This window comes from Cetorhinus maximus, chromosome 19 (genome assembly GCF_964194155.1).
Source record: "Cetorhinus maximus chromosome 19, sCetMax3.hap1.1, whole genome shotgun sequence".
Taxonomy (NCBI): Eukaryota; Metazoa; Chordata; class Chondrichthyes; order Lamniformes; family Cetorhinidae; genus Cetorhinus; species Cetorhinus maximus.
In genome coordinates this window covers 31,068,757-31,093,368 of record NC_135897.1, presented here as the reverse complement: position 1 = coordinate 31,093,368, position 24,612 = coordinate 31,068,757, and the positions used below count along the sequence as shown (strand labels likewise).

Below are 24,612 nucleotides of genomic sequence, written 5' to 3'. Positions count from 1 at the left end.
AAGGGAACTCAGCATCACCTGAAGGGCAATTAGAGATGGGCAACAAATGCTGGTTTTACCTGTGACACCCACATTCCATGAAAGAATATTTTAAAAGTGCGCAAGATAATTAGAAGATCAGTAATCTTCGGGGGCTACTTTTTTATGAACACTAGCCCTGAAAATAGACTTTGACTTCTATTTTGGTTTTGACCTGTTCTCCTTTCATCAACTTTATTTTTGGTCCCAAGAGAATGTGGCTTCAGAAATGTTATAAATGGAGCCAGGCAATGTAGAATTGTCAATGAACAGCCAGCCTCACTCTTGGCCTTATGAAGGGGTGATGATCATTCTTGAAGCGGTTATGGATGGTTGGGCCAAGGATGCTTCTCTGAGGGACTCCAGCATCTATGTCCTGGGACTGCAATTTTTGGATGGGTGCAGGTAGTCCCTTTGATCACTGTTTTCCTCAGTTTTGCTGGGGCTCCTTTGTACTTTGGTTAGTTGAGGACGTTCTTTTATCTGAATCATTTGATCAGTGAAATTTTTTTTTCATGTTTTATTTTAGCCCTGGCAACATCAGAAATCTCCCGTGTATGTATGAGGTGACATAAATCATACGCTCTGGTTTGGAATATTCTGGAAAAAAATTTATTTAAAACAATGAAATATAGAAGTCTGGAATTTCAACTTTAGGCTGTTAGGGAACAGTTCTCCGATGTTGAGATTTACATTGGACTTTGTGCCCAAGAGTAGGTATTGAGGAATCCAGTGGGCCTTAAGTTCTGCAAAATGAAAAAATGTTATGATGCTGCTCAGGAGTGAAGATGGGTCAATTGTAGAATTGGTTTGCAAAATGGCTGTCTACAACTTTTAATCTACAGTATCTTGATTTCTGAAATATTTTTTGTCCTAATGCATAAGAAGCTGATTACATTCCACTGCATATTTACATTCAGCATGCTCAAACGATCAAAGGTCCAAGTTTAGTGAGTTATCATTGAAAAAGGCAACAAAGCTCAAATTGTGAATTCACAGGAAATTGATGTTAGGCACCAAAAGTTCATAGACCACTTTTCTACTTAACAGGTTTATATATGAAGTAGCAGGTGTTTGTGGTTGGTAGTCATCACTGAATGGAAAGATGTATGAAGTAATTGGCATTTAAGAGGCTTTCTCTTCATTGACCTGCTTTCCTGACAATGCAACACGAAGTTCAGCAATCATATTTTTAGCAACAGTGTTGTTTGTTTTACGCAACATAACATATCAGTAACATGAGAGATCTTTTTCACAGTTTTACTTTCTTGCTTGTTATGGCGAATGATTACCTGTTTATGTTAAGACAACAATTTATCCATAAATTTATCATGTCAATGGAATGTTAAGGAGAGAGGATCTTGGATCGGAAGATCAAGATGTAGAAGTAGTTTGGGTGGAGCTAAGAAACAGCAAGAGCAGCAAACATTGGTAGAAGTTCTTTGTAATCCATCAAACAGTCTTAACGTAGGGCATGGTATAAATTAGGAAATTAAAGGTGCATGTAATACAGTAATCGTGGGGGACTCGAATCTACATATAGACTGGGTAAACCCAATTGACACCAATGCTGTTGAGGACAAATTCCTGGAATGTACACAAGGTGGTTTTCTAGAAGAGTATATTGAGCTAACTAGAGAACGGGCTATTTTAGATCTAGTATTGTGCAATGAGAAAGGGCTAAGTAATCTTATTGTAAAGGAGCCGCTAGGGAAGAGTGACCATAATATGACAGAATTTTACATTATGTTTGAAAGTGATGTAGTTCAATCCAAAGCTAAGGCCTTAAATCTAAACAAAGGAAGTTACGAAGGTATGACGAGCAAATTGGTTGTGGTAGCTTGGGAAACTACATTAGCAGGCATGATGGTAGACAAGCAAGCAATGGGTAGTCGTTAAAGAATTAATGCATGGTTTACAACAAACCTACACTCCTTTTGAGGCACAAAAGCCCAGTTGGGAAGGTGACCCAGTCATGGCTTATGGAAGAAGTTAACAATTGTATTGGATCAAAGCAAGAGGCTTATAAAAACAAAAACAAAAAACTGCGGATGCTGGAAATCCAAGACAAAAACAGAAACAGAAATACCTGGAAAAACTCAGCAGGTCTGGCAGTATCGGCGGAGAAGAGTACAGTTGACGTTCCGAGTCCTCATGACCCTTCAACAAGAGGCTTATAAATTTGCCGAAAAAAAAGGTAAGCCTGAGAATTGGAACATTTTAGAATTCAGCCAAGGAGGATGAAGAAACTGAGAAGGAGAAAATAGAATATGAAAGTAAACTAACGAGAAACATGAATATGGGCTATAAAAGCTTCTATGGTATGTAAATAGGAAAATATTAGCAAAGATGAATGAGAGCCCACTACAGGCAGAGACTGGACAATTTATAATGGGGAATAAAGAAATGGTAGAGAAACTAAAACACTGTGTCTGCTCTCACGGAGGAAGATATAAAAACCTCCCAGGAATAGTAGCGAATCAAGAGATTAGTGAGAATGAGGAACTGAAAGAAATTGGCATCAGTAAGATAGCAGTACTGGAGAAATTAATGGGAGTGAATGTTGATAAATCCCCTGGATCTGATAATCTGCATCCCAGAGTGTTGAAAGAGGCGGCTGCAGAGGTAGTGGCTGCATTGGTGGTCATCTTCCAAAATTCTATAGATTCTGGAATGGTTCCTGCAGATTGGAAGGGAGTAAATGTAACCCCACTATTTAAGAAAGAAGGGAGAGAGAAAACGGGGATCTACGGACCTGTAGCCAGATGTGAGTAGTAAGCAAAATGCTAGAATCTATTATAGCTGATCTGATAACTGGACACGTAGAAAATAATGGTTGTGTTGAGCAGAGCCAACATGGATTTATGAAAGGAAAATCATGTTTGTAAAACCTGTTGCGAGTTTTTTGAGGATGCAAGTAACAGAATAGATAAGGGGGGAACTGGTGGCTGTGGTGTATTTGGATTTTCAGAAGGCTTTCGATAAGGTCCCACACAGAAGGTTAGTAGGCAAAATTAGAGCATCTGGGATCGGGGGGTAATATACTGACAAGTATTGAGAATTCGTTAACTTAAAGAAAACAGAGTAGGAATAAATGGGTCATTCTCAGGCTGGTAGGCTGTGACTGATAGTGTACTGCAAGGATCAGTGCTTGGGCCCCAGCTATTCACATTCTGTCAATGATTTGGATGTGGGGACCAAATGTAGTATTTTCAAATTTTCTGATGTTGCAAAACTAGGTGGGAATGAGTTGTGAGGAGGATGCAAAGAGACTTCAAGGGGAGTTAGGCTAAATGAGAGGGCAAGAACATGGCAAATGGAATATAATGTGGAAAACATGAAGTTATCCACTTGGGAGGAAAAACAGAAATGCAGAGTATTTATTAAATGGAGAGAGATTGGGAAGCATTGACGTCCAAAAGGGCCTGGGTGTCTTTGTTCACAAACCATTGAAAGTTAACATGTGCAGCAAGCTATTAGGAAGGCAAATTATGTGCCAAATGATGTTACAAGAGGATTTGAGTACAGGAGTAAAGAAGGCGTGCTGCAATTGTATAGAGCTATGGTGTAACCACACCTGGAGTGATGTGTACAGCTTTGGTCTCCTTACCTAAGGAAGGATGTACTTGCCATAAAGGGAGTGCAACAAGGGCTCACCAGACTGATCCCTCGGATGGCGGGGTTGTCCTATGAGGAGAGATTGAAGAAACTGGACCTATATTTTGCAGAGTCTAGAAGAATGAGAGGTGATCTCATTGAAGCATACAAAATTCTTACAGGACTCGACAAGGTAGATTCAGGAAGGTTGTTTCCCCTGTCTGCGTTGTCTAGAACCAGGGGACACAGTCTCAAAATAAGAGGTAGGCCATTTAGGACTGAAATGAGGAGGAATTTCTTCACTCAGAGGGTAGTGAATTTTTGGAATTCTCTACCGCAGAAGGGAGTGGAGGTTCAGTCATTGAGCATATTCAAGACAGAGATCGATAGCTTTCTAGATATTAAACATATCAAAGTATATTGGGATAGTGTAAGAAAATGTTGGAGGTAGAAGATCAGCAATGATTAATTGAATGGCGGAGCAGGCTCAAGGGGCTGAATGGCCTACTCCTGCTCCTATTTCCTATGTTCCTAATAGAAATGGGCGTGCAGAGTTTGACAGGCCAGCAGAATCCAACTTAGGTGTATGAGATTCTAATGTCATTTAGCTTATATGCCAGAAGAAAAAAAATCACCTTTCAGCTAATATACTTGCCCCAATCAATTGTTTGATAAATGTGATGTGCTTGATTATCATTTCTAATTGCTCCTGCCACTATCTTCATTGCTGCACAGCTCAGAAAGGGTGCCCTATATTGAAGCCAAGTTTGGGAGGAAGGACAGAGTGTATAACTATACTGTTGGCTGTTTTCACAGTTCAAATATGTAAATAACAAAAACTTTTGCAGAGTCAATCATTGCACTTTTTGCTAAAATCCCAGGCACAGTGCCAACAGTGACTCCAAAGCAATTTAACTCTGGCATAGGAAAATTTCTTCTCTATATAATGCAAGAATAGTACCTAAAAAAAAAAGTGTCACCGTTAATGTTATTAACTGCTTAGCAAATAAAGAGCAGCAGGAAGAACTAATTCCTGTCTAATTGTGGTTTCTTTTATTTGACATGAGGCAAAGTAAATTATTTATGAATGGGCAGATTTCTCTTTGAACCTTAATCATAAGATTGTTATTCTCTGCAGAGCTTAAAATCTTCAAATCTGCTGAAAAGTACTCCGTGAATGTGATGTTTTAGCTGTTGAAATTTTCAAACCTGGCTAAATGTATTGCCGATCTTTCCTTTACGCAAGTCCAAACTGATCTTATGCTCAAATTTTTGAACTCGTTATTTTTCCACTCGTGTGGTCATTGCTGAAGAACTAGTTTCACATTGCTCTGAGAGAGATGTATTGCCCCTCTAATACTCTGCACATAGAACTTATTACCAGATGTTGGTGTAAGCCGGTATAGCAGGTGTCGTCTTGTGTTGAGTGGGTGTTTGTTTCCTAAGCAGGTGTGTTCTGTTCAGAATGGAGCAATCTGTGCAACAAGATGATTGTTTGAGGGGTGGAACAACAGATGTGGTATTCATGCCTCTTACAATAAATGCATGTATGAAGAAAGTAAACCGCAGAACCTTGTAACCCTGTGGAAGAACTAATTTAAACTCTTTACAGTATACTTTTTATTTTTTTGAAATAAATTTGTACAAGCTTGGCAAGGACATGGAATGGGAGAGGAACACACCCTCTGATAATCAACATTTTAAAGGCACATCTCTCTTATTAGTAGATTGAGTACTATTGTGCCTGATACCTCATTCTTAATTTTAAGTTAGCTACAGATAAGAATATACATGTTAAAATTAATAGTGGGTTTTTTTTTTGTTTGGACAAGGAGAGAAAAGAGGGGTAGAGTTGATTAGTCACCAATCTAAACAAGAAACATTCTGTTTGATTCTGAAAGTTATATGGAGAGCTCAGTATTATTGGAGGTGACTAGAAAAGGGCTGTGGTGGAAAAAGTCTTGCTGAATTGGGCAACGACAAATTGAATAAAATTGCTTATGGAAAGTGACCAAATATGAATGGAGCAACCAGTTTATCGCATCTCCACAAGTAAACTTGCTGATCTTGCTCATTGGTGCTTAAATTGAGCTGTGCGCTTGCACTGCAGTCTTATAATATTCAATTAGAAGGCAGCTAGCTCACCATCACCTTCTAAAGGGCAATTAGGGATGGGCAGTAAATTCTGGCCTAGTCAACAGTGCCCACGTCCTGCGACTGAATAAATACATACATCTGAAGGGCAAGCATTGTGCTAATTTGAAGAATGCTGAATTTATACACAGCTTTAAACTGCAGTTTGTAACATGGCATTTAGTCCAGCTGTACATCAGACTCATCCTCTACCCTAAAGATTTGCTTATAAGTTTATATTTAAAAGCTAAGCCAGAATTATTCATTTGCTTGTAGAGATTTCTTCAACTTACTGAAGAAAATGAATAAAAAATGTATAACTAAAGTGGATTTGTGTTGGTTCAGTTTGTAACAGTTATTAACTATGTCAGCACATGCCATCAAATAACTGTTACAGTTGCTAGAATGATGATGCCTTCTGGCATTGACATGGCCACTATATATTGGACTTAAAATCTAGAACCTGAGTTATTTCAGTGTGCTGACCTGTTGCTGCTTTAGGGAAGGTCCTCAGAAGTCAAGACATCCAATTAAAAACTTGCCCACTCCACTCCACCCCGGGAATCATATTGCACATGGGGTCAAGTGACTCTTAAATGTCTTGTGGCCTCGTAAGTATTTAATGCTATGAACTGTTTCCAAACACCTGAAATCAATTTGTAAGTACTGAAGAGAAGAACTTAGCTTCATGAATGGTAGCATCCATCAATAACAAACAAGCCTCTCTGAGCGATTTCTTTTATTTAAAAAAAACCCCTGTAATCAAAGGATTTACCCAAATAACTCTAGATTGTAGTGAATTTGACCCTTTCCAAACCTAACACATAGGCCCTGGTACTACTAAAACTTTTTCACATGTGCAGCTTCTTGACTGTAGGAGCTTTTCATATAGCCTTCATTGAAGCAATAATTCTGATGTTACTGTCTTGCAACTGGCAGTCTGTAATATTGATATGTTTATTTCTTGCCTTTCTGTACAATGGTCTTGTGCTTTCTGGGTTACCTGTAATGGCTGTCACTCTGCTTGGAACACTACTGGCTGATGATATACGATCAGGTCTGAAAGGTAGTGCGCACGTGTCCTTGACCAATGACTCCCAGCACACATTCACATACAGCTAAACTGCTACTGACCAAACATAAAACCAAGGCATTTTGAATAACTCAGTTTATAGTGGTAAACAGGGGATTATGTTTGTTACACATGAGACCTTTGCTGTACAGTTTGAAATGACCTTAAGTGTTAAAGGCAAACACAATGTCGTAATACATTCAGCTCCACTTCTTTGAACTGCAGTAACAAAGTGCCGATGTGAAATTGTTAACAGGAGCTTGCGAGTTTTATGCAATAAATGAGGCATAATTTGACTTCAATTTTCAAGAAATCGTCTGAGAAATTCAAGAACTTGTTAGTAAACACAGAGAGTGGGTTACTTTGAAGACAGAAGAGTATTTTTCCATCAAATTGGTTTCAGCCTTGGTTCAGTGGTAGAGAACTTGGTTAAGTCAGTTGTAGATTCAAGCCCTCAATCCAGAGACTTGAACACATAATTTAGGCTGGCACTTCATTGCATTGCTGAGGGAGTGTTCCATTCTCTGAGATACTGTCTTTCAAGCGAAATGTTAAAATGAAGGCCTCAGGTGGTTGAAATGATCCCAACGCACTATTTGAAGAACAGCAGGAGCATTCTCCTGGAACCTAACTAACATTTATCCCTCAACCAACACCCAAGATATTTGATCTGGTCATTTATTTAATTGCTGTTTGTCAGGACTGTCTATGAACAATTTGGCTGTCACATTTCCTATATTATAGCAGTGACTACACTTCAAAGTGTGTAATTGCCTATAAAGTACTTAGCATGACTTGAACTTGTAAAAGGCACTATCTGATCTTTTTTTAAATTCCAAAAATTAACAGCAATTGTTTCTAGAAATATTGGTTGCTTATTCTGTTGTTTAATTGATAAGAATGGGCTGGAACATTTCTGTTTTAATACACGGAAATATAATAGTTTAGGTGCGTCAACCATGGAATTTTCCAGTAGGCTAACTGTATACTTCTTGACTTTGAAATTGTTAATCTTATGGTGTGACCTGCCACGCTTTATTGACATACTGCATGAAGCATGCTGGTACACAGTCTGCACTTACAGTAGCCAGCACCTAATATCATAATTAAAAATTGAATTAGACATGAAGAAATTTATAGGCCAATGTTCTGAATCTCCGTTGGGATGACTATTATAAAACTTTTGAATTTTGCATCCTGGTTTCATGTATTTTTAATTAACTCCAAAGACATGTATTCAGCTGTGGGTATCAATTATTATTTTTGAATTAGAAACTTTTTTCCCCCCTCTCTATTCATGAGAATTCTATGTTCCTTTGTAAGTCAGATGAACTAAATTACCTATGGGTTTTTTCACTTTAACTCCCTGCTACACTTAAATCACTGGAACTGGTGCCCAAAATTGGACACAATACTAATGTTGAGACTGAACCAGTGTTTAATAAAGGTTCACTGCAACTTCCTTGGTTTTGTACCTTGCGCCTTTATTTATAACACCCATGATCTTGTATACCTTATTAATTTCTTTCTCAACCTGCCCTGCACCTTCAATGATTTGTTCACATGTACCCCAGGACCCTCAGGTCCTGCACCCACTTTAGTATTGTGCCCTTTATCTTATATTGCCTCTCTACGTTCTTCCTACCAAAATACACTACTTCAAGCTTCGCTGCTTTAAAGTTTATCATGCCACATGTCTGCCCATTCAACTAGCTTGCCTGTGAACTTTTGAAGTCTCTCATTATCCTCCTCAGTTCACAATACTTCCAAGTTTTGTGTTGCCTGCCAATTTTGAATTTGTGCCCTGCGCACCATAGCCAAGACCACCAATATGGATTTAAAAAAAAAAATCAGTGGTCCTAATACTGACCCTTGGGGAACCCCACTTTATACTTCCTCAGTGAAATGCTCACCACTACTGTTTCCTGTCACTTGGCTGATGTCATATCCATGCTGCACTGTCCCTTTTATTTCATGGGCTTTAACTTTGCTGACAAGCCTGTTATGTAGCACTTTATCAAATGCCTTTGGTAGTCCAAAACCTGGAGCTTGAGCTGCTCCAGCTGATTATACTTCCTAAACATGATTATCCAGGACACAAGAAGCGTTCTAGAGTTCACATGTTGAACAGGATGTGCACTCCATGGGACCGAGATGCCCTGCAATGGCTCTATTTATTAGACTATTGACTGACTTGAAATAAACTTATGACTTGAACATTAAGACTCAACAGCTATTCATCAATTGGCTACTTCCCTTGTTACTTTGTTTTTTAGGGCGTGAACATAAATATTTTACTTAACTCTTAATATGTGTATACTATAGATTTTAATTTACTGAAAAATGCACAATCCTTTAATGTTATTATCCCATCTTATTTAATTTAAACTTTATACCCCTAGATCTGATTGATTCATTATCCACCTATTGTAATTATGAGAAAATATCAAATTGGCTTTACTTTTTTATACTAATTAATTGATCTAGTCGTCTTTTATAGTTGATTAATATTAAATTAATTACCAGTATACTTAACCCACATGTTTCCTCTTGCCCTGTGACAGCACTGTGATTTTCCTTTGCTCCCATTTCAGTGTGGACTTGCAGTCCGATCACAGTGCTGCCCTACTCCGCTCTCGGCCTCTCCTTTTAATGATCTCTATGCTTGGCCTTGCCTTTTATGCTATTCTGCTCCATCTCAATCTCTCCTTTTATGCTGCTCCAAATATTACAGTTTAAAATTTACTCGTCAATCTTCTGTGACATTCAAGACCATGTGTAGGATTTGACAAGTAAAGATTGAAGGCATTGGTCAGTTGGACCAAGACACTGAGGGGGACAATAGAAAAGATGCAGTTGGGAGGACAGAGTGAGCGGGAGAGCAGAAACGAGAGCAAAGTGGAAAGAGGAAATGGGTCAGATAAAAGGGCAGCAGGAAGGAAAATCCTACTGTAAGGTCTCTAGGCTGCCGGGATTTTTTTTTAACGGAAATTTTTATAGGAAGTAGTTTGGGCAAGATGTATTACCCTGTTATCTCCTTCACCTTCAAATTGAGAACCAGTCACTCTACATACACTTTGACCGCCAGCATAAGGGTGATTTCTTTTCAATACCTCTCATGAAGATTTTGCCACACTGAAGTATGAGGCTGAAATAGGTGACAGTACTTGCACTTCAGTGCTAATGAGATAAGCTTTGAAATCCTAAAAGTACAGCTCATGGTCAGATTGACTGTTCATGGTTGCATTTTTCTTGTTCATTGATTGTTTATCGCTACTTTTCTTTCTGATGCACTGTTTTATAAACTCTTGCTCCCACAGCCAGCAGCAGGGTTACGTTGTGATCAGAGTGCTCCAGCCTTAAGTGCCTCCAGTCAGTAACCTGCAAGGCACGGTCTATTATCTGGCAGACAAATTGCAGCTTGGTGACAAATCCAAGGATGCCAAGAAAATACCTTGGCCAAAGTGTTGCACTGAGGCAGGAGAAGCCAGACAAGGCTATTGTTTTATTGGTTAATGGATGTTTTTGTCCCAGTTTGAACTTTCCCTAGTAGTGATGACACATCTGTGGTGTATTGTATCGAATGATTTACCAAGTTATTAAACTAATCACTTGGTGATTAACATTAAAAAGTTGGATTTTTTTAAACTGACTTTTTAATGAGACAAGAAACTGGCAGTAACTTGTATTTACTGTGAATTTGCACGTTTGTGTTTAATTGGAAATTATTTTTTTTAAGAGCTGTTGGCTTATGCAACGAAGCAAGAGAAATGTGTAAATGCTAAGTTGGTAAATTCCTTGGGGCTGCCTTTTGTATAGCTTACTAAATAACTTAAGTTTGTTGCAAATCCCATTCATTGCTTTGGTTACAAGCTGCAAAAAAATACTTTGCAGATGGCCAGTTGACAGTATGATCAGTAGAATTGCTTTCTCCCTTCATTACCTCTGGTGTTCCCCATGGATCTATCCTTGGCCCCCTCCTATTTCATATTTAGATGCTGGTCCTTGGTCATGTCATCTAAAAGCTCAACATCAGTTTTTCATATGTACAGTGACAACACCCATCTGTAACCCCACCATCACCTTTCAACACCTCCACTGTCTCTAAATTATCAGACTGATTGTTTGACATTCTGTGCTGGATGAGCAGACATTTCCTCGAAATATTGCTAAGACTTTGGTCCCTGCCAGAAATTCCACTCTCTAACTACTGACTCCATTCCTTTCCTTGGCAGCTGTTTCGGACTGAAATGAACCATCTTGGTATCATACTTTAACCTTTAGATGAAGCTTCTGACCACATACCTGCATCATTATTAAGACTGTCTATTTCCATCTCCGTAACATCACCTGATTCTGCCCCTGCTTCAGCTCATCTGCTGAACTTTCAACTTATTTTGTTACTCAAGACTTGACTATTGCGATGCGGTTATTACTGGCCTCCCATCTTCTACATTCCGTAAACTTGAGGTTATCCAAAACTCTGCTGCCCTTCTCCTAACCCTGCTTAAGACCCGTTCAACAATCATCTCTGTGATTAATGACCTTTGTTGGTTCCTAGTTAAGCAATGCCTCAATTTTCAAATTTGCATCCTTGTTTTCAAATCCCTCCCTATCTTTATAATTTCAGCGCCACAACCCTCTGAGATCTGCGCACCTCTAATTTTGGCTTTTAAGTATCCCCGATTTTAATCGCTGTACCATTGTTGGTCATGCCTTCAGTTGTCAAGACCTTAAGCCCTCGAATTGCTTCCCTAAACCTTTCCACCTCTGTACCTCTTTCATCATTTATAAAGCTCCTTAAAACCTACTTTGATCAAGCTTTTGGTCGCCTGTTGAAATCTCATGTGACTCAGTACCATATTTTGTTTTATAATGGTCCTGTGAAACACCCTGGAACTTTTTATGATGTTAAAGGCGCTATATAAATTCAAATTGTACAAACGAGAACTTACTTTTTTCTTAAATGTGACAATATCTCAACTGTCAGAGTAGACACAATCAAGTTTGCTTCCTAATTGGCTAGCGGAAATATCTAATTTTACTGAAACTTATCTCCATTGATCAACCTTTCTCAGTTTACTGGGATAAAGGAATTATGCTCCTACAGAAACCTGTGCAAAATTATCATTCCTCCCTAAAATGAACAGCCCTTTGAAATGTAATTGTATGGTTGAGTTTTTTGTTATCATTTGCTTATTATTTTTTAATTGAACCACAGGCAATGAACAAGTCAATTAGACATTTCAATAAAATTGTTCCTTTTAAATTATTTGTTTTAAAAAATACTTTCGGCAGCCTGATGCATTGCCGTTCTCAAACTTAAGATCATGTGTCAGTGCTCTTAATTTTGCTAGGAATCAATCCACGATAACTTGCCTTCCCTTCCTATTTCTGCTCTGTGAGAAGCTCCTTGCTTTATTCATCCTTTTGTTCACCTGACAGATAAAGGATTCACCTTTTAATAAATTGCAGACCTGAACTCTTGACTTACTAGTCATAGTAGGGCAGAGTACCAATTAATTTGTTACTGATTACTCAAAATGGCTAATAGTATTTGCTGCCTGGAAAAAGGTGTTAAGATGTTTCTAAACCACCGGAATCACTCAGGAGGGGAATGTCAGACATTAAAATTGGACTTGTAGTGTAGAAACTTTCAGATGCGTACCATTGCTTTGAGCTTCAATGATTTTATACTTCAGTGAACTTGAAATATTTGTTGTTTTGTAAGGGAGCATCTGCCTTCTAAACCTTTGTTTTCTGTCTAGGCCACAGAAGAGGTATCAAAGAATCTGGTAGCTATGAAGGAAATTTTGTATGGTACAAATGAGAAAGAGCCCCAGACTGAAGCAGTGGCACAGCTGGCTCAGGAGCTGTACAACAGTGGCCTCCTCGGTACTTTGATAGCGGACTTACAGCTCATTGACTTTGAGGTAAGAAGAAAAATGGTCTATAAATGCAAAGTAATTTTGTTTTTGAAATGGATGTATATTTCAGTTTTGCTATGCCAATGTTGACAAAACCATGATGTATTAAACATTAATTTGAGTTTGAGAGGATGGCTTCCAAGTGTTAAATTTAGGTGTACCGACTATGAACAATTATTTCAGCAAGGAGCAGAGTACAGCCTCTGTCATTCCTACTAATGGTCAGCCCTTTTAGATACGCCAGAAGGAGAATTCAAAATTGGTAACAGCTGCCTTGGCTAGCATCTGAATGGAGTGCCTAGACCTCGAGACTACGTGAATAAAATCAGCTGAATTAAGTCCCCTCAGGATCTTACCAGGGTGGATGTGGAAAGGATATTTCCTCTTTGGGAGAATCTAGAACTAGGGGCCACTGTTTGAAAATAAGAGGTGGCCCATTTAAGACGGAGATCAGGAAAAAATTTTCTGAGGGTTGTAAGGCTTTGGAATTCTCTTCTTCGAAAGGTGGTTGAGACAAAGTCTTTGAATATTTTCAAGACAGAAGTAAATAGATTCTTGATAAGGGGGTTAAAGATTATCGGGGTAGGCAGGAATGTGAAGTTGAGGTTAAAATCATATCGGCCATGATCTTATTGAATGGTGGAGCAGGCTTGAGGCCGAGTGGCCTACTCCTCTCCTAATTCGTATGTTTGTATTGTCTTCAGTCTGTTCTCTGACAGAGTTGTTTTTCCATTAACCTGCCTTAAAGGGGAAGTAAGAAAGAAGAAGCACTTTCAGGGTAAAATATTAAATATTCTGTCTCTTGGGAGTATTTCATGGAAACCTGCTATTTCAGGCCTTCGTGAGCAGTGAGCTGCTCTGTACAGTTGAAAACTGACTCCTAACAGCTTATATTTCACCTAATTTCTATTTCTCTTCTGTTCTGATGAAGAGTCATACAGACTCGAAACGTTAACTCTGTCTTCCTCTCCACAGATGCTGTCAGACCTGCTGAGTTTTGCCAGCTATTTTTATTTTTGTTTCAGATTTCCAGCATCCGCAAGTCACAGTACTATATTGAACATTAACTTGTTTGTGTCATTGGAACGTTCAGGTTAACTGTGTTTTCCATAGAGCAACTGTGGGCGCTCCACTAATTTAAACTTGGTGGGTGATGCCAAAATAAGTTGATACCGTAAAGGGGTTAATTCTCTTTGCTGTGTAGCCTGTTCCTATTCTAATTGCTGGATTGCTTGCTTTTGATCTCTGACTGTATTATCGTATGGTTGTTGCCATGAATCAACACTCTACTTCTGAAGAATCCAGTGGAAAGGGGCTAATATCGGAAAACTACAGACAAAAGCTTGAAAGACATCTTGCAAAGCACATTTAAGAGCAATACCTTTCATATTTGACCTCTTGCTTCAAAGTGGGATGTTTGAAGGGTGGGGCAAAGAATCCACTTTGAAGAAATCCTGTTGCCTCCGGTACTGTGCAGCTAAAACAGTTGTTTGCCTGCAGCAAATTGTGGCTGGCATTTTAATGTGTGTTTCTAGTTAATATTTATTTGAACCACTTGTGCATTTAATCATTTGAATAATTAATAGATCAGTGGGAGTATGTGGAAAATAACTTGATACTGATATTGCTTTACTGCAATATTTTAATTGTGGATGATTACAGCCAACTGGATTAAATAACAATAGGTCATATTGATCTAACATATTAAAACCATTTAAAATCAGATATAATCTGTATTCAAACCAATCGAGTAATTAGCATTCATTATTTATGCACCACACATGCTTTAAGTAGCTTCAGCTTTTCTCCTAGCTCAACTCCATCTTTTAAATACTTGGAATAGTGCTGGAAAATTTTTCCTCAGTAGATGATTGAGGGATCAACTTACATAGCCATCTAAACCTCCTTTGGATTCCTAAAAGGCTTCACTCAGCCAAGACATATGCCTTCAACATCTTTTCAACTCCCTTGGCTCTAATATATAGGGCGTAGCTCTGTTCTCTTTGATCCAGGAAGAGCTATATGTACATAAATTATGTAACAAGTGGAAAGGAAGTGGAGGAAGAAATATGTAAACTGATATGTGAAATGAGTAAAGAACATAGAATAATAATCGGGAAATTTTAACAATCATCAAGCTGGCAAGAAGAGGGGCACAGTGTGTTCAGGACTTGTTTCTTCTCCAGTATGTTATTAGCCCAACAAAAGTGGGGTACTGATGGATCTATTAATGGGAAATGAACCAAAACAGATAAGAGTAGGGGAAGATCTGGGCAACAGCGATTGCAACATAATAAGGTTTAAGATAAAGGTTGAAATGGACATAAGGGAAAGACCAAAATAAAACATTGGAAAAATGCTCATTTATAAGAATGAGAAAGGAACTATGAAAAATTAACTGGAAAATTTGCTGACAATGACAGAAATCGAACAGTGTGAAGCATTTAAAATGATGATCACTAGAGTCGTGGAAAAATATATCCCACTAAAAAACAAGAAGTGATTGGCCAGTAATGCAGTGCCCTGGCTTAATAAAGAAATAGGGAAAGACAACTCAAAAAAATGAGCATACACCATGTAGGCAAGAAAAAAAGGCATAAGAAAAGGTTAGGAAATAAGATGAGAAACAATTAAGATAAAGAGAAACTACAAAATTAAATTATCAAGGAATATAAAAAGAAATAAGTATTCTACAAACACATCAAAACAAAAGGAAAATAAGGACCTAGATCGGGACCACTCAAGAGATGGTAACACAGATAATGTTGACGAAATGGCAGAAATATTAGTTCACCTCTGTATTTACCAGAGAGGTTAATGTGGTGGCTATTTCATTAAAAGGGAAGGAGAAAAGAGATAAAGACATTTAAAATAGAAAAGTAGGGTGGGGAGGTAGTTGGTAAACTAATGGAAGTTAGGATAAAACTGCTGGTTTGGATGGATTGCATCTGTGCACATAAAAAGTTAAAGAAAAGATAGAGGCATTATGATTTTAAAAAAGTGTTGGGAAAGGAAATAGTGCCAGAAGACAGCTAATATGATTCCAATTGTCACAATGAAGGAAAAAACACCGAATTGTGTCTGGAAATATTGGCCTTTAAAAATAAGACCTGAGTTTTAAAAAATGCACACAAGCCACTGGCTGGAATGTTGCAGGGTGACTCCCTAAGAGGTAGTGGAACCCCACTCTGTTGCCAGAAGAGGCACTTATACAGGCATCCAGAACTAATTGCACCCTCCGGTAGAGACAATGGGACATAATGGGAGATGAGTATCATCTCATCAAGAAATCCTGTGAGCAATGCCCAGACAGATTTGTGAATTCACTTCCCACTTAGAATATACAAAGAAGGGGTTAAAAGTGAGCTGAAAAGCTGCCCCACTGTCTGTCGATGGTTGTTCTGAGAGAGAGCAAGTCCTGGAAGTTTGACTGAGAAGTAACAGCCACCCTCGGTATCTCTGCAAATAGCCATTTTGCAGGTATCCTGATCTCTCTCCCTCTCTACTAAATTCAACATTACTGGAACCTTGAAACCGACTATTTGTCTACCGAAGTCAATTCTTCTGGAACCTCGAATCGCAACAGCCACAATGCTCAATCACCTACTCCCCATGAGTCAAGGACTGTTCCATAAAACTTTATATATGTTCGCTTTCTTCAAACTAAATTCTTACTTTTAACCTGTGAGACCATATGTGCATGTGTTTTATCCTTTCTTGCCTTTAGTAGTTAATAAACTTACTCATACCTTTAACTCAAGAAAGTCTGATCAAATTGGCTCCTTCAAAACCAGAACAGTTGGGTGTAGGAAAAAGGTATCCGTGAAAGGGATCCTTTAGATTAAATCTTGTTGCTACCAACAAATTCGGGGGGGAAACTGAATAAAGACAGGGAGCCAGTTCATCCCTCCTCACTCGAGGCATAACACAATATATAATAAAGGAGATAGAGCAAGTTCAGGGAATGATAGATCTATAGTAGCTTATTATCAGTGCTAGGAAAGATAATGGAATGCTTATTCGGGTGTAACACTAAAGCATCTAGAAACTGCTAATAGAATTTGATAAACTCCCAATACCTGCTTGACAATATGATAAAGACCAAGACTGGCTTCTTCAAACAGAGTTTTATTTTGGTGCATAAAACTCAACAGGATCCTTGTCTCACCTGTTTTCCCTTTTTATACATGCCAAATGGGTACTTAGCTTGTTAACTAATAATTACCAATTGAACTCCTTGTGAGTTAACTGTTTCTTTCCCCAACAGATCCCCCTCTCATGAAAGTCACCCGTAAGTATATATCAAAAAAAAAATCATCTTTTCCATAACGCTAACATTAGTATATACTTTTTTCATTCAATAAATCCTCCTTATTCCCCTTTCTTAGAGAAAAAAACATGTACAGAAACATCCACAAAAAAAAAATCCTTTTTGTCTTCTCAAAGGAAAAGACGTTCGTCTTTGAGGATCTCCAATAACTTTTTGGAGCTCGCTCCTCTTTTCGTGAAGCAGTTGGACAATTGGTAGCTGCTATCAGTCCATTTGATCTTTGCAATCTCCTTATTTTGTAACACCTGTTCTAAGCTTGCAATGCCAATTCGCAATCTCTTTTCGCTAACGCACTTCGTAGAGTGAACATTTTCCCAAAGTGACTTATTGTCTATATGACATTCGATAGATAATGTTCCTGAATACCTTTTTCCGTTTAAAATGTCTGCCAGCATCTTTGATATGAAGAGTGCCATATCTACCCCCTCAACAAGGGTGAGGGGCTCCGCTGACATCGTACTTTTTACAAAAAACTACTGTGGATGCTGGAAATCCAAAACAAAAACAGAATTACCTGGAAAAACTCAGCCTGTTCCTGCCCCACGGAACTCATTTCTCGTTATTTGACTCCCTTCTCTCTCCCCTTGTCCAGTCCCTTCCCACCTACATCCGTGATTCCTCTGACACCTTACGTCACATCAACAATTTCCAGTTCCCTGGCCCCAACCGCTTCCTCTTCACCATGGACGTCCAATCCCTCTACACCTCCAACCCCCACCAAGATGGTCTGAGAGCCCTTAGCTTCTTCCTTGAACAGAGGCCCAAACAATCCTCATCCACCACTACTCTCCTCCGTCTGGCTGAACTTGTTCTCACACTAAACAATTTCTCCTTTACTCCTCTCACTTCCTCCAAATAAAAGGTGTGGCTGTGGGTACCCGCATGGGCCCCAGCTATGCCTGTCTCTTTATGGGGTATGTTCTGTTTCCTTGTTCCAGTCCTACTCCGGCCCCCTCCCACCACTCTTTCTCCGGTACATTGATGATTACTTCGGTGCTGCTTCATGCTCTCGTCGGGACCTGGAAAAATTTATTAATTTTGCTTCCAATTTCCACCCCTCCATCATTTTCACATGGTCCATCTCTGACACTTCCCTTCCCTTCCTTGACCTCTCTGTCTCAATTTCTGGTGATAGACTGTCCACCAATATCCATTACAAGCCTACCGACTCCCACAGCTACCTCGACTACAGCTCCTCACACCCCGCTTCCTGTAAGGACTCCATCCCATTCTCTCAGTTCCTTCGCCTCCGTCGCATCTGTTCTGATGATGCTACCTTCAAAAACAGTTCCTCTGACATGTCCCCCTTCCTTTAACCGAGGTTTTCCACCCACGGTCGTTGACAGGGCCCTCAACCGTGTCCGGCCCATATCCCGCTCATCCGCCCTCACGCCTTCTCCTCCTTCCCAGAAACATGATAGGGTCCCCCTTGTCCTCACTTATCACCCCACCAGCCTCCGCATTCAAAGGATCATCCTCCGCCATTTCCGCCAACTCCAGCATGATACCACCACCAAACACATCTTCCCTTCACCCCCCCCGGCGGCATTCCGTAGGGATCGTTCCCTCCGGGACACCCTGGTCCACTCCTCCATCACCCCCTACTCCTCAACCCCCACCTATGGCACCTCCCCATGCCCACGCAGAAGATGCAACACCTGTCCCTTCACTTCCTCTCTCCTCACCGTCCAAGGGCCCAAACACTCCTTTCAAGTGAAGCAGCATTTCACTTGCATTTCCCCTAACTTAGTCTACTGCATTCGTTGCTCCCAATGCGGTCTCCTCTACATTGGAGAGACCAAACGTAAACTGGGCGACCGCTTTGCAGAACACCTGCGGTCTGTCCGCAAGAAAGACCCAAAACTCCCTGTCGCTTGCCATTTTAACACTCCAGCCTGCTCTCTTGCCTACATGTCTGTCCTTGGCTTGCTGCATTGTTCTAGTGAAGCCCAACGCAAACTGGAGGAACAGCACCTCATCTTCCGACTAGGCACTTTACAGCCTTCCGGACTGAATATTGAATTCAACAACTTTAGATCTTGAACTCCCTCCTCCATCCCCACCCCCTTTCCGTTTCTTCCCCTTCCCTTTTGTTTTTTCCAATAATTTATATAGATTTTTCTTTTCCCACCTATTTCCATTATTTTTAAATCTATACCTGTAATGCCCTGCCAGTCTTTCCACCCCACCCCCACTAGAGCTGTACCTCGAGTGTCCTGCCATCCATTCTTAATTAGCACATTCTCTTAGATAATATCACCACCTTCAACACCTCTTTGTTCCTTTGTCTGTGACATCTTTTGATTATCTGCTCCTATCACTGCTTGCTTGTCCCTACAACCACCCCCAGCCCCCAAATTCTCTCCCCCCACCTTAAACCAGCTTATATTTCACCCCTCTCCTAATATTACTCAGTTCTGTTGAAGGGTCATGAGGACCCGAAACGTCAACTCTTTTCTTCTCTGCTGATGCTGCCAGACCTGCTGAGTTTTTCCAGGTAATTCTGTTTTTGTTTCATACTTTTTACAACTCTTTGTATCTTTTTAGCTTCCCATGCCAAAGGGCAACATTTACTTTTATCCCCCATGAGAAATATTATATATCCTCCCACACTCGAAAACCAATCATGTAGATTTGCATAAGACGCATCACCAAACGGTTTCATTTTTCTGACATCACCCAAAGATGGGGATTTCAAAACACGATACTTCATTTTCAATTTTGTCAATGTTTTGTTTGCCCGAATAATTTCTTCAGCCTTGGGATCGTTCATTTTAGTGCTCAATTCTAAAATGTCAAAACTGATGTCTGGCCTTGTTTGTGTGCCTAGCCAATTGAGTTGCCCAATTAGACTTCTGAGTTAAAAGCAAAATACTGCGGATGCTGGAAACCTGAAACAAACACAGAAAATGCTGGAAAAACTCAGCAAGTCTGACAGCATCTTGGGGAGAGAAACAGATTTGGCGTTTTGGGTCCATATGACCTTTCTTCAGAGCTACAGGGCAGTCGAAATGTGATGAAATTTATACTGTTTAAGGTGGGCGGAACAGGTGAAGCTGGAAAAAAGTCCAAAAAGAAAAAAGCGGGGCAAAGGAGAGATTGACAAAGATGTCATGAACAAAAGGACAAAGGGAGTGTTAATGGTAATGGTAAGGGCTAAAAAAGGTGCTGATAGTGGCAAAAGTAAGAAAGCAGAATGTGATAATAGCAGAACACGGGTAAGAACAAAGAACAAAGAAAAGTACAGCACAGGACAGGCCCTTCGGCCCTCCAAGCCTGCGCCGATCATGTTGCCCGTCAACTAAAACATTTTGCACTCCCGGGGTCCTCTATTCCCATCCTATTCATGTATTTGTCAAGCTGCCTCTTAAACACCATGATCATACCTGCTTCCACCACCTCCTCTGGCAGCAAATTCCAGACACTCACTACCCTCTGCGTAAAATACAGAACGCCAGACAACAACATGAACAAGTAACAGGTGGCCCTTGTGGAGGTGGGGAGGGGGGGGGTGGTGGTGGGGAGAAAAGGATCCCAAATAGGATAAAAAGGGGATAAAACAATTAATAAAAATAAAGTGGATAAACAATAAAAATGAAGTTTGAAAAAAGGGTTGAAGATAAAAGGAGAGAGTTCATGGTCTGAAATTGTAAAGTGCCTAATCGGAAGATGAGGTGCTGTTCCTCTAGTTTGTGTTGGGCTTCACTGGAACATTGCAGCAGGCCAAGGACAGACATGTGGGCCTGAGAGCAGGATGGTATGTTGAAATGGCAAGCAACAGGAAGGTCTGGGTCATGCTTGTGGACAGACCGAAGGTATTCCGCAAAGTGGTCACCCAGTCTGCGTTTGCCTCCAATGTAGAGGAGACCGCATTGGGAGCAGCAAATGCAGTCGACCAAATTGAAGGAGGTGCAAGTGAAGTGCTTCACCTGAAAGGAGTGTTTGGGCCCTTGGACGGTGAGGAGGTAAAGGGGCAGGTGTTGTACCTTCTGCGGTTGCATGGAAAGGTGCTGTGGGAAGGGGATGAGGTGTTGGGGCTGATGGAGGAGTGGATTAGGGTGTCCTGGATGGAACAGTCCCTACAGAATGCTGATGGTGTTGGGGGGTGGGGGGAGTGGAAAAGATGTATTTGGTGGTGGCACCATGCTGGAGATTGCCGCCAATGACCCTTTGAATGCGGAGGCTGGTGGGGTGATAAGTGAGGACAAGGGGGACCCTATTATGGTTCTGGGAGGGAGAGGAAGGTGTGAGGGCAGAGGCGCGGGAGATGGGTTGGACACAGTTGAGGGCCCTGTCAACCACAGTGGGTGGGAAACCTCGGTGAAGGAAGACGTTTTGGGAAGTGGCATCATTGGAACAGATGCGACGGAGGCGAAGGAACTGAGAGAATAGGATGGAGTCCTTACAGGAAGCAGTGTGTGAGGAGCTGTAGTTGAGGTAACTGGGAGTCGGTGGGCTTGTGATAAATATTGATGGACAGTCTGTCACCAGAAATTGAGACAGAGGTCAAGGAAGGGGAGGGAAGTGTCGGAGATGGACCATGTGAAGGTGATAGAGGGGTGGAAATTGGAAGCAAAATTGGTACGTTATTCCAGGTCCAGACGAGAGCATGAAGTGGTACCAAAGCAGTCATCGATGTACTGAGAAGAGATTTGTGGGAGGGGGCCTGAGTAGGACTGGAACAAGGAATGTTCCACATACCTCATGAAGAGATAGGCATAACTAGGGCCCATACGGGTACCCATAGCCACACCTTTTATTTCGAGGAAGTGAGACAAGTTAAAGGAGTTGTTGTTCAGTGAGAAAACTAGTTCAGCCAGATGGAGGAGAGTGGTGGTGGTGGATGGGGATTGTTCGGGCCTCTGTTCAAGGAAGAAGCGGAGAGCTCTCAGACCATCCTGGTGGGGGATGGAGGTGTAGAGGGATTGGATGTCCATGGTGAAGAGGTGGTGATTAGGGCTGGGGAACTGGAAATTTGTTGATATGACATAGGGCATCAGAGGCATCGCGGATGTAGGTGGGAAGAGGTCGGATAAGGGGAGAGAGAACAGTGTCAAGATAGGAAGAAATAAGTTCCATGGGGCAGGAACAGGCTGACACGATTGGTCTACCGGGACAGTCCTGTTTGTGGATTTTGGGAAGGAGGTATAAGCGGGCTGTCCGGGTTGGGAGACAGGTTGGAAGAACTCCAGAGGAGATGAGGTCAGTGACGGTCCTGGAGACAATGGCTTGATTTTCGGTGGTGGGGTCATAGTCCAGGAGCAGGTAGGGAGAAGTGTTTGAGAGTTGGCGCTCAGCCTCTGCGAAGTAGAGGTCAGTATGCCAGACAACAACAGCACCACCCTCGTCGACAGGTTTGATAACAAAGTCAGGGTTGGACCTAAGAGAATGGAGTGCAACAAGATCAGAAGGAGACAGGTTAGAGTGGGTGAGAGGAGCAGAGAAATTGAGACGGCCCATGTCACACCAATAGTTCTCAATGAAAGGATCAAGAGCAGGTAAGAGGCCAGAGGGAGGGGCCCAGGTGGGGGGAAAGTACTGGAGCTGGTTGAAAGAATCCGTGGAACGGTGGGGAGAATTCCTGCCAAAAGAAGTGAGTACGGAGACTAAGGCGGCGGAAGAAGAGTTCAGCATCATGCTGAGCCCAAAATTCATTGAGGTGAGGGCGTAAGGGTGTGAAACTGAGTCCTTTGCTGAGTACTGAACGTTAAGCATCAGAGAGAGGAAGGTCCAAGAGTATGATGAATACATGGCAAGGGCTGGGATTAGAAGACGGGATGGGGTCAGAGGGATGGGAAGGAGTGGAGGGTCCTGGAAGGACGTTGATATCAAGTTGTTGGAGATTGTGTTCCTTAGCACCTGAAAGGATGAGTTCCTCTTTTACTGTTTTAGAAGCTAATGTATCTGGGAAGGCCATACCATGATTAATTGCAATGGGATTGACATTCTCTAAGTAGAATTGCTGATGTAAAGTGACGTGTGATCCACTCTGCCTAATTTCCAATCCAATGTAAATACAATGTAAATAAATAAATGCACCAGGAGCTGACTTCCAATCTTGTACTCCGTTCTGAGCCTATTAATGACAGCCGTTTCAAATTCACGACGACCACCCCACAAAAAAAAATCATCTACATGCATCATAAAGATGCCTGCAAGTTTCCCTTTGTGGTGCCCATAAAACATTGCTTGGTCTGCTTTCAACTTAAGTCAGCCCAACTTTAACAAAACTAACCTCACTGAGAAATTCCAAACTCTGGAGGCTTCATTTAAATCGTATATGCGTTTATTTAACTTCCAGCGTGTCCCATCTGTGTTTGGCGCCTCTTTCGGTGGAAGAAGTAAAACTTCCCTTTGAAGTTGGTGTCCCTGCAAAAAGGCAGCTTTAATATCAATTGACTTGCATTTCCAAGCATTTGTAGCTAACAGAGCCAAGTTGATCTTCAGAATAACTTTACCTGCTGTAGGTGAATCTACTCTTTTATCCTGGTCACCCAATTTTTCCTCAAAACCTTGTGCCACTAGCCTGGCTTTAGCTTTATAAGTCCATCAGGAAGCACCTTTTCCATTCATATCCATCTGTGAGATAGAGCTGGTTGTCCCCGATCTGGCACCTCTTTGTACACCCCAAATTCTTTCCAACTATGTAATTCTTGCTGTTTGGCATCATTTATTAATTTATCGTCTAATTTGTTTGAAGCTACGAAGACGACTTGATCATATGGGCTTCTGTTGCTTGTAGCATTACTGGGCTGTGCCATATTCCTTGACCTTGTTAAGCTATGTCCTCTATCCTGCCTTCTGTCCCATTCTGGACGGTTACTGCTTGATCTCCCTCTCCTATTTATAGATGTTCTTTCAATAGTTTGCGTACTCTTCCTACAGGCATGTTCACTCCCAGACCCACTGTCCAAACTGACACTGTTTCTGTGCCTTCCATTTTTGTACTTCATGTTCCCAATCCATAGGCCTAACCTCCTGTCCTTTATCTCGTACATTTAACCAGTTTTTATTTTCCAGTGGCCTTCCCTGCTCTACCTACAATCATCGCATCTCTCCATTGACTGGCCCCTTCTGGCAAGTATGTAACTTTAGTACTAGCTTTTGGCAGTTGTCCTCTGGAACAAATCGCCTCATCTTGTTCATCCAAATTACTGTGTCCATCTTCAGATACACTGTCAACTTCAGCCACCTGGTCCTCACAATCATGCAACATATGGATATGCAAAGTACATGGTTCCTCATCACTTCTTTATATTCTTTTCTGGACCTGCAAGTTTGTAATCCACACCAACTAACTTAATTCGGGTACACTCATCAGTCTGGTTCCCATGTGTAAAATTACCATTTATCTTTTTACCTCTAACCTTTCCACTCATTTCCACTCTCTTTTATAGTATACTATGTCTCCCTGATTATAAATTGTTTCCGATGGTCATACATTGTGTCTTAGAGCTTGCCAAATTTTTTCTGAAACTTCAGCTTTAAGGAATGCTCTTCTACCCAGGTATAGTGCATTTAAATGCTCAGAAAAG

The 24,612-nt window shown here is 40.9% G+C and overlaps 1 protein-coding gene across 2 annotated transcripts in view; it reads left to right on the top strand.

Annotated features, from left to right (window-relative positions):
* cab39 (calcium binding protein 39) overlaps positions 1–24,612 on the top strand; it is an 81,069-nt gene that overhangs the window by 37,345 nt on the left and 19,112 nt on the right. For both annotated transcript variants that reach the window (XM_078563643.1, XM_078563644.1), the window contains one exon: positions 12,589–12,753. In XM_078563643.1, coding sequence (XP_078419769.1) covers positions 12,589–12,753 — 165 coding nt within the window. The remainder of the gene's footprint in view (positions 1–12,588; positions 12,754–24,612) is intronic.